The sequence below is a fragment of the Elephas maximus genome, chromosome 18 (genome assembly GCF_024166365.1).
Source record: "Elephas maximus indicus isolate mEleMax1 chromosome 18, mEleMax1 primary haplotype, whole genome shotgun sequence".
Classification (NCBI taxonomy): domain Eukaryota; kingdom Metazoa; phylum Chordata; class Mammalia; order Proboscidea; family Elephantidae; genus Elephas; species Elephas maximus.
Window position 1 is genome coordinate 24,664,208 of NC_064836.1, and position 12,679 is coordinate 24,676,886.

The 12,679-nt window shown below is 42.9% G+C and overlaps 2 protein-coding genes and 1 pseudogene across 4 annotated transcripts in view; 2 read left to right on the forward strand and 1 right to left on the reverse strand.

The window, feature by feature from the left end:
* Positions 1–1,217, reverse strand: part of LOC126061823 (NUT family member 2D-like) — a 220,819-nt gene extending 219,602 nt beyond the window's left edge. For both annotated transcript variants that reach the window (XM_049858639.1, XM_049858638.1), the window contains exon 1: positions 1,015–1,217. In XM_049858639.1, the coding sequence (XP_049714596.1) occupies positions 1,015–1,217 (203 nt within the window). The remainder of the gene's footprint in view (positions 1–1,014) is intronic.
* The window catches only part of LOC126061817 (NUT family member 2G-like), a 432,103-nt gene that overhangs the window by 254,850 nt on the left and 164,574 nt on the right, over positions 1–12,679 (forward strand). The gene's annotated exons all lie outside the window — the stretch shown is intronic.
* LOC126061699 (CCR4-NOT transcription complex subunit 11-like) overlaps positions 4,735–12,679 on the forward strand; it is a 232,206-nt pseudogene continuing 224,261 nt past the window's right edge.

Genomic DNA, 12,679 nt, shown 5'->3' on the forward strand with positions numbered 1-12,679 from the left:
TTCACCTGTAGCATAACTCATCATAACTTAGGAAGGGTGTGAAAGAAGTGAGCCATGCCTTCTTGGAAGCTCCTCCTGACAGAGCCATGGTGCTCACTTCCTTTCCACACCCTTAGCACCTGATGGCACACCGCAACTCCGACAGTGGCTGGTTGATTTCAATCAGAACTATGTGACACACGGCAGGACCCCACTTAGGTACATCCTGCTTCAAGACTCTCCTGCCCTTTCCTAACATACACACATTAGAGCTGACAGCTTGAGCCTGGTATGGGATGAAGTTGATTGCAGATAACACCATGGACTAGATCCTAGATTCCCCGTCCTGGTGTCAGGCTTTGAGCCCATGAGCTATTAACCAAGGAGACAAGTGATCCGAGATATATTGGGAAGAAGGTGGAATCTAAGGTTTCAGGAAAGCTTCAGATCCTATGATGATTTTTTTAAAACCAAGGAGGGAAAGGCAATAAGGGTGATAGACACGTCCACAGGTTGACTTGAGATATTGCCGTCCCCTGAACAAAGCTTTCCAGCCTGGGCCATTCTTGGATGGCTACAGAACAGTTTTGTGCCAGTTGTCATGTGGAAGGTTGGTCCCAAATTTCCTGTCAGGTATACGGACACTGAGGCAAGGAGGAACCTGTGTGGTACAGCGTATCCCCTCACTGCAGAGTGTCTACGGCTTGGAATTTATCCCCATTGGTAGCCACAGTGTTTATCCCCATTCCATCTTAACGCTCTCAATATCGAGGCATCCACAAATAATATGTAGAAGGGGTGCATTTCTTGAAGGAGGTAGGACAGAATTCCAAGCAGTGAATGTGATGGTAGACACTGAGGGTACAGAGGGATCATCGGGGAACTAGGAGCCCTGTCCAAGCGCACACCTCCTCCTCCTCACAACATCCCCTCCGACTTGTACCAACACAGGCAGGCAGCAGCCACTCTCAACCCACCCTCCTCATTCAGACCCCATCACTCGGTGCCCATAGAGCTGGGATGCCATGAACTCACTTTTCTGCCATCTCGTAGAAGATCATCCGGTCAAAGTTGCTTTTGTGCTCCCATTCCTGCACAGACCGCCACAGTCCCTCCTCCAGGGTCATGGTGGGCTTCAGTCGGGCCAGGGATCGAAGGACTGGGCTAAAACCACATGCTTGTTTGTAACTTCCTACAAGTACGTATTCTATCCCCATCTTGACCCCACCCCTACACATATCCCCTGCCCATCATCACATCTGTCTTGCTATTTCTCTGTGTCAAATCCCTCTTCCAGTGTTTGAGATTTCAAGTGTTTTTTTGCCTCCAGGATACCAGTGGCAGGGCAACTACACTAAGATACACACTCCCAGGAGGAACAGCCCAAAGAAAAGAATGTGCTATGAGTCCGTAGGACTGTGGGCAGAACGACCTGGCAGAGCACCTTAAAATCTACTCTAAGATCAAGTCCAAGGGTCCCATGAATGAACATTTTCGCCAGCTCCCAGATGACTTTTGAGTAGAGGTTCTGCTCTTTGGTGAACACAGCCCTAGAACCTCAGGGTGTGAAGAGCAGGAGTTCTGCCCAGAAACAAAGGTGAGGGCAGCCCGTGGTGACTGAGAGAGACTTCTGCTATCTGGAGTTTGGAAAATCATAAGTCATACTGCCCAACTGCATTTGAGACTATGATCAAACGGAACACAGCTGTTTTGGAATGCAGGGAATCCCTAAGACTGCTTGAAAGTTGGCTTTGTTGGACTTTGTCTTTATTCCCGTGAGGTTGGGGGCGGGGGGTAGATGCCATCGATCTTTCAGCCATTTGGGGGCAAGTTGTGTGTGGAAAATCATCCTTTGGATTGTGATAAGAGTTTGTTATTGGTTGACCCAAAATAACTGTGGGGAGCCCAGGGTTGATAGATGTAGGGTCTGCTGTGAAAAGACAAATCTTCCCACATGACTAATCAGTCTGCCTTCCATTCACAGAAGCCCATGACCGTGGACTTCATGGCTAATTTCCAATCATACACACTGAAACTAGGACATTTTTGCTTTCGTGGGTACTTTTCTTGGACTACGTTGCCTTTCCTTCATGCCAGTGACAAGAATGGACATCATGTAATGAGGCAGCGCAAGTGTCAGGCACTCTCTGAGCACTCCTTATATTAGCTCATGTCATCTTCTTAGCTGTCCTCTGAATTAATTGTAATTGTTTCCTTATTTGATGAGATACTGGAGGGTGGAGATGTATAATGACCTGGTCAGTATTACAAGTCCAGCTAGGGCAGAGCCCAAGCCCGTCAGCACTCTATGTATACTCTACCACCTCCCTGTTCTAACTGGAATTCTCCAGAGGAATGAGGGTGGGAGTGTATTTCAAATGATTGTTGTAGGCCCTGCCCGTCTCCCTCCTCACCTGGATTTGAAATGGCACTGGCCTACATATGGTCAACTCCTATGCTGGAAAGTAAAGACCAGCAGAGGAATGTGGTATTGGTAGTCTGAGACCAAAATTCACATCATGGCTCTGTACTTTATCAAAGTGTTTAGTCTCCTATAAATAATTATTAGGGTAATGATTCCAGCATACAGATTGGCTTCACGTACAGGGTGGCCAGCATCAATTGGGATAAGGCACGTGAAATTGTTGTACATGGGGAAGATTGGTTAATATTATTGGGAATGTGTCTTATAACATATCCCATCACCCTCGTGATTTTCTTTCAAATGTTCCTAAAGAGCCTAACTCCCATCGTGTCTCTCCCAGCTCTCTTTATTTGAATCAAACCAAAGCAAACCCGTTGCCGTCAAGTCGATTCCGACTCATAGTGACCCTGTAGGGCAGGGTAGAACTGCCTCATAGAGTTTCCAAGGAGCGCCTGGTGGATTCGAACTGCCAGCCCTTGGGTTAGCAGTTGTAGCACTTAACCACTACGCCACCATGGCTTCCCTTTATTTGAAAGCTGCAGGATAATCTCAGGGGTCCCCCCTGACTAGGGCACTCACATGAGAAAGCAGGAAAGAGCTTCTGTATCAGGACTTTGGGGATGGTGCCTCCGGGCCAGGGACTTGAAGCATTGCCAACATCGGTAGTTCTGGTAAACACTCTTAGGGTTACAGGAGGAGTCATGCAGCGAAGGCCTGGATTGGGTGGTGGCCAGGCTCTCCTCCCCAGAAGAACCATGTTGATCTGACCAAGCCTTCACTTGGGGGAAAAAGGAGGCCAGCTGGGCAGCTGGTGGTGGAGCTTGAAGAGAAGGAGCTGAGGACCAACCTCCCCTGTAAGCCAGAGTACCCACAACAGAAGTGACAGGAATCATCTGCTCCACAGCAGATGCTTCCCCAGTTGGAGGTGGAGCATGCTCAACTGCCCCACCGGGAGCCCCCGGGGTACTCCAATTGAGTGGGGTCTGAGCCATGACAAAGGTCTGAGTTCCAGGGAGCTTTTCTGATCTCCCTTCTATCCTGAGTTGGAGAATGACCTTGCCAGGCTGGGCCCCACTGGGGCCAGAGTCCCCAACACCTGGCACCAGCAGTGTCCCAGGGAAAGCAGAGAGCCCCAGAGGGGTTGCAGGAGGGCATGATGAAGTCGTGCAGGGTAGTGGGTGTGGTTCCCAGGGTGTTCGGTGTGGGGGTCCGAGACTGGGTTGGGGAAAGGGCAGTGCAGTGGAAGGAGACATGGAGGCACCAGGATTCGTGGTCATATTCGGTTCCAGCACTGGAGTTGCTATTGAGACAAAGGAAAAGGGCGAATGGAGAAGGATGAGAGGCAATCAGATGTTGGGTCATGTGAATTCCCTGCCTGGTCACTGGGAATCAGTGCCATGAATCTCAAGTGATGAGTGGCAGTATGGAATGGGGAAATGGTGAATATTGCAAAAGCCTCTGGAGTGAATTTTCTCCAGTTGAGAAGTTTCCCAGTAGAGAACTTGGGAGCAGTTCAACCAGGCTCCTGGGCCTCTGTGTACCAAGAAGTAAGAGGGCCAAGCTGTCGCTGACTCTCAGAGCCTGTTTCAGGAATCCCTGGCAGACACCCTGCCATCCTCATATGGTGTTTTCAACACACGGAACGGGGTTGATATCCACTCTGTCTGAAATGCCCGCAGCAGGCCTCAATAGCAGGGAAGGGGCCTTCTAAGTGAAAGACATCCTCCAGACTTTCTTGAAGGAGTGAGTCTTCAAAAGAGTGGTTTCCCCGTTTCCTACCTAGCGTTTCTTTTCGTGACACACATTAGAAAACCCCTTTCCTTTTTTCCCCATCCTCCTGTCTCATTTTTCCAATCTGCCTCTTGATCCTCCCCAGGTGGGATGTCCTTGGCAGTGTCAGGGGTCCAGTCCTTACTCCTGTTCAGAGAGCTTCTCCCCAAGGGAAGCGTCAAATTTGAATTTCCAAAGGTTGAAGGGGTGGCAGGGACCTGATAACACACCCCCTCCGCACCATCTTACCTCCTGCTGAAGTCCTCTCCACAGGCCTGGACACTGACCACAACTGTGTGGCAGCCTTCAGCCCTCAGTCCCGTCCTGGACTCAGAGCGTGACCTGGCTCCAACAGATGCTCAGAGATCCAAGGAAAGGAGGGAGAAGTTTGAATCTAAACAGGAGTAGAACGTAGGACTCAAGACATTCTACAGTGGGGGAGGGGCGGAGGGCAGGTTGGGACGAGGAGACATACCATGAAGGGGACCTGACAGGCAAAAAGCTGCATGTTTCCTTCAAATTACAATTGGCAACACAAATCGTGTAACTCTCTTGGGGCCATGGGTAGGTTCTTTCTCATACCCACAGCACAAAAGCTCTTCTCTAGACTTTAATTTTCTTACCAACATATCTAGTTTTGTGCCCCTAAACTCAGCCCAATCCTTAGCTCAAGGTGGTAGGTTCTTGAATTATTACAAGGGCACCAGTACTTCATGAACAAAATTTGGCAAACTTTGTCTAATGAAGGCTGGGGTATACATATGGTGACGATGAAACTCAGTGTTTGTAATGAGGATTGTTTCAGAATTTCCACCGTGTTTTGAGTGTGTGTGCGCACTCTGTGTGTATTGATGTAGGAAATACTATTGGAGTCGTTATTCCCTGTCTTTGAGCATAGAAAATGTGACCCAGCTGTTGCTGGGCTCACAAGGGCTCCCAGGGACTTACAACGGGGCCTTGAGGCATAATCTGAAGGTCCTGAGTTCCTTCCTCAGAGAAGGCACATAAAGACAACAGCTAAGATAAAAAAATAGTCTTGGAAAATCTCTTTCAGGGAACCTTTCACATAAGTGGGAACAGAAAAGACTTTCCACTCTTATCTTTTTCTGTTAACGTTTAATGAATAGAAATTTGTTGGACCAATGAAGACCCGCCTACCTCGTTACTGAAACCTGTAGTGATGATTGTTGAGAGAGACAATTCACGATGTAGGATCACAGTTTCTAGCCAATCTGTGAACAGGTGAAGCTTTCAGTGGTTTTGCCCATTTTGTAGTGTTAATATATACAGCTGACTTTGTAATAGTCTTTGGATTGAGGCATGGCTGTGGCAGCGTGCTTGTCCATTTACCCATTCTTGCTTTATTCTGTAATATTTCCTTGTACTCGGGCAGACATGGCTCTGGCAGCGTGCTTGGCCGCTTCTCAACTTTTGCTGATTTCAATGTATGCCGAATAAAACTTTCTTTTTGCTTTTACTGAACTTTGTGATGTTTTAACCTACAACAGCATGCATCATTGTTTAGGAAGCAGTCCTGGTGTCCCTAAATTCCGGTCCACTACTGAAAACTCTGGGAGCTCCAGCATGACCAGCCTTACTCATGATCTTCTTTCCGGATAAGCCCCACTGCATCAAAGGAATGCCAGCAGCCTCTAATTCCATGAGCAAAAGTAGGTTCCTGTTGCTTCTCAGATTATTATATTTTACATTCTTGTTTAAGTTTGTATTTCTGACAACGAATGTAATTCAATAATTAAACATTAAAATTATTTCAAAAGTCAAACAGTTCCAGATAGCTTCTTCAGTGATGGCTCCTCCCCCGGCACCTTTGTCTTGGCAACCAAATTTTGTTCTCACAGTGCCCGCTGTGCAGGCAGTAAGGAAATAACCCTGGCTGACAGGTATTCCTAATCACAACACAGGAGAAAAAAGGAAACTGAATTACATATATAGAGGGCCTTTTCCTTAGGCGATCTCTTACACGCATTCCTAGAAGGTTTGTAGAGCCAGGGGGCAGTGAGAGTATGATGTAGTGCATGTAAAAATGCAAATACAATGTAGTAGGAAGTGCGAAGGCAGGTGATGTGAAAACCAAGCATTTCTTATTGCAAGGCGGCCTGGGAGGTTTGAATGAACAGCAGGGCTGCCTGAGGCAAAACTGACCCTTGGGTGAGGGATTCCTTGCTTTCTAAGGGCAGCACAGCTGTGTGCCTTGTGCAGTAGGAAAGCTGGGAGGTTGAATTTGGAATCAGGGGCTTTATAAAGAGCAGGCTTGAGAGGGTTCACATTTCAACTGAGTTTATTTCTCATTTTAGGAACTGCCTCTTAAGCAGCAATCTCTGGATTTGGACTAAGTGTGCAGTTCTTAAAAGGGAGTGTATTTGCTTAGGTCTTATATATCAGAAAGTATAACAAATTCTGGAGCTTTATTTGATTCCATAAATATGTTAAATTTTCTTTTTATTGTGGTCAGTATACATGTACCAACACACGTGTGATTCCCACCTTGTTCGCAGGCACAATTCAGTGACATTGTGTTCATGTTGTGCAAGCACCACCGCTGTTTCTAAGCTTATTACTTTTTAAAAAATAATATTTTACTGTGTTTTAGGTTCCCTTTGGTTAAGTTCTTCGCAATTCTTGAACATTCTCCTTATTTACGTTCTGGTTGTTCTGTTTCCTATGATCTCATTTCCCTGACTCTGACATTCTCATCTTTGTTTAAATTGTTGACCATTTGGTCTCATGTAGGTGATTTTTAAAGGAGCACGGTGCTTTATGGGTGATGTACATTATTTTGGGAGTCAGTCTGTTATTTGTTATTTAGGTACAAGGTAACCTCAGGGGTTAGTTTCAGTTCAAAATTTGAAGTGTATTTCATGGCAGTTTCAGGGAGTCCTTGAGTCTGAACCAGTCCAGTAACCTTGTTTTTTTTTTTTAATGCTTTTGAGATTCTGTTACACGTTTTTCTCCCTTTCTGTCACAACCCATCTGTTGTGGCCCTAATCACAATGGGTGGTAGTGATAGCTGGGCACCAGCTAGTTTTTCTGGTCTCAGGGCAGATGAGACTGTGGTTTATACAGACTGTTTGCCTTGTAGACAAGTTTCTTCTTTGACTCTTTTGTTTCGTACATTCTGTTTTGCTGCAGATGAGTAGAGACCAATAGTTGTAACTCAGAAGGCCAATATCAAGCTTTTGCAACCCCAGACACTATTTAAGCAAACTAAGCGGTAAAATATAACTTTATGAACTATATCATGCCAATGGACCAAGATATTCCACGAGGCTCTGGTCCTAAAACTTCAAATCCAGAAAAAGAATTCTGTGAGGTTTTTCGTTATTTCTAAGAAATATTCATTAGTATTTCCTCTATGTGATTTATTATATATATATAAATATATGTGCATAGTGTAATAGATGTATATCCACGTATGTGTGCACCTATATATTAAAAAAAAAAAACCCAGTGCCGGGCTGGGGTGGGCACCTATATATACACTTACATATACTTATATGTACTTAAGTGTACACATATATGCCTACATGCATATATATATATACCTGCATGTATATTTTTGGTTGTTTCTGCTTGTGTTTTAAAAGTATGTATTACATGCCGTCACCAAAAAGTTTTTTCCTTCTGTACATTTCACTGACATGGTTTGCGTTCATCAAGCCGTATATATTTCACTCTCACTTGGTGTTACGTTTTCCATCACCAGAAATAACAAGTGTTTACTATCTAGAGAGTGAATTTCCATTTCCCCCTCCCCGACTCTGGTAAGCACTAATGAACATTATTTCCTGTATATTTTTATTTGTTCATGTCATTTCAAACAAGTGATAACATACAATATTTGGTTTTTTGTGACTGAGTGACTTTGCTTGAGGTAATGTCTTCCAGGTCCTTTCATATTCCAAGGTGTTTCAGGAACTCATGGATTACTGAGTAGTATTCCTGTTTTTTTTTTTTTTATTCCTGTGTACGTTCTGTCATTTTGCTATTGTGAATAGTGCCGCGATGAAAAAGGTTTCCTTATGTCTGTTTCTGTCACTTCTACCAGATCCCTAGGGCATATACCTGCAGTGGAATTGCTGGGTCATATAGCCGCTCCACCTCCTGTTTTTTGAGGAACCAGCAGACTGTTTTACAAAATGGCTGTGTCATTTTGCATTTTCACCAGCAATGAATGAGGGGTCCAGATTTCTCCACATCACCTCCAACACTTGTTATTTCCCCTTTTTTTTTTTTTTTATCTTAGCCATCCTATTGGGAGTGAAATGGTATCCCAATGTGGTTTCGATTTGCGTTTCCCTGATGGCTAATGACTTTGAGCATCTTCTCATTTGTCTGCCATTTGAATATTCCCTTTGGTGAAATGTCTTTCCATGTTCTTTGGCCAGTTTTTAATACGAATATTTGTCTTTTTGCTATTAAGTTGTAGAAGTTTGCTATATATTTTAGATATTAGACTCCAGTCACTTATATCATTCCCAAAGAATTTTTCCTAGTCTGTAGGCTGTCTCTTCCCCATTTTTATTAAGTCGTTTGATGAGCATATTTAGCTTTTTATGAGGTCCCAGTTATATATTTTCTGATGCTTGTGCATTCATTGTTGTTTGATAATGTATCATTGAAAATAAATTTGGTCCAGAAGGTTTGCTCCTATATTTTCTTCCAAGAACTGTATGGTTTTAGACTTAAATTGGGGTCCTTGATCCGTATCAATTTAGTTTTTGTATATGGTACTAGGTATGGTTCTTGTTTTGTTTTTCTGCTTGGGGAAATCCAGTTTAGCCACCACTATTTGTTGAAGAGACTATTCTTTCACCTTTAAATGGATTTGGCTCACTTGCTGAAAATCAGTTGACCATAAAGGTTTGGATTATATCGCCAGATTTTCAATTCTGTTCCCTTGGTCTGTGTGTCTGTCATTAAACCAGTACCAAGCTGCTTTGATTTACTGTCGCTTTCTAATATGTTTGGAAGTCAGGAAATGTGAGGCCTGCTACTTCGTTTTTTTTCCAAAATTGCTTTTGCCGTCCAGGGTCTCTTGTCTTCCAATAGAAAAATGAGGATTTTTTTTTTCCATTTCTGTAAAGAATGCTGTAGGAATTTTGATTAGAGTTTTGTTGTATCTGTAGATCACTTTGTGTAGTACTGACATCTTGATTATATTAAGCCTTCCAATTCATAAGCATGGAATGTCTTTCCATCTCTTTAGGTCTTCTTTGGTATCTTTCAGCTGTATTTTATAATTTTCACTGTATAAGCCTTTCACATCTCTGGGTACATTTGTTCCTATATATTTTATTCTCTTAGATGCTATTGTAAATGCAGTTGTTTTCATTCCATAAATATTTATTTTGGAATAAAAATTCCATAAATTTTTATCTGATTTCCTTAAAATAAGGAACAGCTTAAGCCATTCAGCTTGTGAGGAGCAGGGACCTGGGCGGGGCCAGGGGCTGCTTTCTGGGACCTGCCTCTCAACTGTCTGATAAAGGTAACAAATATGTTTCAGAAAAAACATTGGTACATCATTTATTGTGAAATGTCTATGTATTAAATAAATGCACCATGAAAAATACTGTATGACAGTAAATATAGTAGAAAAAACTTAAGACTAGTGTCAGGAGAAAGCATATCTTACGGTGTTTCCCAGGTCTAAAATTGTTTGGCCGTGCAGTTCTGTGATAGAACTTTAAAAGTGAATAGGAAAAAGAAACAGTTCTTGTTTTTTTTTTTTTTTTTTTACTTTTTATTGTGTTTTAAGTGAAAGTTTACAAATCAAGTGAGTCTCTCACACAAAAACTTATATACACCTTGTTACATACTCCCAATTGCTCTCCCTCTAATGAGACAGCCCGCTCCCTCCCTCCACTCTCTCTTGTTGTGTCCATTTTGCCAGTTTCTAAGCCCCTCTGCCCTCTCATCTCCCCTCCAGGCAGGAGATGCCAACAAAGTCTCAATTGTCCACCTGATCCAAGAAGCTCACTCCTCCCCAGCATCCCTCTCCAACCCATTGTCCAATCCAATCCCTGTCTGAAGAGTTGGCTTCAGGAATGGTTCCTGTCCTGGGCCAACAGAAGGTGTAGGGGCCATGACCACCAGGGTCCTTCTAGTGTCAGCCAGATCATTAGATCTGGTCTTTTTATGAGAATTTGGGATTTGCATCACACTGCTGTCCTACTCCTTCAGGGGTTCTCTGTTGTGTTCCCTGTCGAGGCAGTTACTGGTTGTAGCCGGGCACCATCTAGCCCTTCTGGTCTCAGGCTGATGTAGTCTCTGGTTTATGTGGCCCTTTCTGTCTCTTGGGCCTGTAATTACCTTGTGTCCTTGGTGTTCTTCATTCTCCTTTGATCCAGGTGGGTTGAGACCAATTGATGTGTCTTAGATGGCTGCTTGCTAGCGTTTAAGACCCCAGATTCCTCTCTCCAAGGTGGGATGCAGGATGTTTTCTTAATAGATTTTATTATGCCAACTGACTTTGATGTCCCCTTAAACCATGGTCTCCAAACCCCCGCCCCTGCTTCGCTGACCTTCCAAGCAGTTTGTTGCGGAAACTTCTTTCCTTTTGGTTTAGTCCAGTTGTGCTGACCTTTCCTGTATTGTGTGTTGTCTTTCCCATTACCTAAAGTAGTACTTATCTACTACGGAATTAGTGAACACCCCTATCCCACTCTCCTTTCCTCCTCCGTCTTATAACCATCAAAGAATATTTTCTTCTCAGTTTAAACTATTTCTTGAGTTCTTATAATAGTAGTCTTATACAATATTTGTCATTTTGCAACCAACTAATTTCACTCAGCAGAATGCCTTCCAGATTCCTCTGTGTTATGAAATGTTTCACAGATTCATCACTGTTCTTTCTCGATGTGTAGTATTCCATTGTGTGACTATACCATAATTTATCCATTCATCTGCTGATGGGCACCGTGGCTGCTTCCATCTTTTTGCTATTGCAAACAGTGCTGCAGTGAACATGGGCGTGCATATATCTGTTCGTGTAAAGGCTCTTATTTCTCTAGGGTATATTCTAAGGAGTTGGATTGCTGGATCGTATGGTAGTTCTATTTCCAGCTATTAAAAAAAAAAAAGTCCCAAATCAATTTCCAAAGTGGTTGTACCACTTTGACGTTCCCACCGGTAGTGCATAATTTTTCCAGGCTCTCCACAGCCTTTCCAACATTTATTGTTTTCTTTTCTGGATTAATGCCAGTCCTGTTGGAGTGAGATGGAATCTCATTGTAGTTTTCATTTGCATTTCTCCAATGGCTAATGATCGTGAGCATTTCCTCGTATCTGTTAGCTACCTGAATGTGTTTTTCAGTGAAGTGTCTGTTCATATTTTTTGTCACTTTTTTAAAGTGGTTTATTTGTTTTTTTGCAGTTGAATTTTTGCAGTGTTGTGTAGATTTTAGAGATCAGGTGCTGCTTGGAAATATCATAGCTAAAATATTTTTCCCAGTCTGTAGGTAATCTTTTTACCCTTTTGGTGAAGTCTTTGGATGAGCATAGATGTTTGATTTTTAGGAGCTCCCAGTTATTTAGTTTTTCTTCTGCATTGTTAGTAATGTTTTGTATACTGTTTATGCCATGTATTAGGGCTCCTAACGTTGTCCCTATTTTTTCTTCCATGATCTTTATTGTTTTAGATTTTATATTTAGGTCTTTGATCCATTTTGAGCTTGTTTTTGTGTCTGGAGTGAGGTATGATTTATGCCAGCACCATTTGTTAAAAAGACTGTCTTTTCCCCATTGAAGTGTTTTGGGGCCTTTGTCAAATATCAACTGCTCATATGTGGATGGATTGATGTCTGGATTCTCAATTCTGTTCACTGGTCTATGCATCTCTTGCTGTACCAGTACCAGGCCGTTTTGACTACTGTGGCGGTATAATAGGTTCTAAAATCAGGTAGAGCAAGGCCTCTCACTTTGTTCTTCTTTTTCAGTAATGCTTCCGGGGCCTCTTTCCCTTCTGTATGAAGTTGGTGATTTCTTTCTTCATCTCATTAAAGAACGTCGTTAGAATTTAGATCGAAAGTGCATTAAATGTATAGATCGTTTTTGGTAGAATAGACATTTTCAAAATGTTAAGTCTTCCTATCCATGAGCAAGGTATGTTTTTCCACTCATGTAGGTCTCTTTTGGTTTCTTGCAGAAGTGTACTGTAGTTTTCTTTGCATAAGTCTTTTACATCTCTGGTAAGATTTATTCCTAAGTATTTTATCTTTTTGGGGGCTACTGTAAATGCTATTGATTTGGTGATTTCTTCTTCGATGTTCCTTTTGTTGTTGCAGAGGAATTCAACTGATTTTCTTATGTTGATCTTGTGTCCCAATACTCTGCTGAACTCGTCTATTACTTTCAGTAGTTTTCTGGAGGATTCCTTGGGGTTTTCTGTGTATAAGATCATGTCATCTGCAAATAGAGATACTTTGACTTCTTCCTTGCCAATCTGGATGCCCTTTATTTCTTTATCTAGCCTAATTGCTCTGG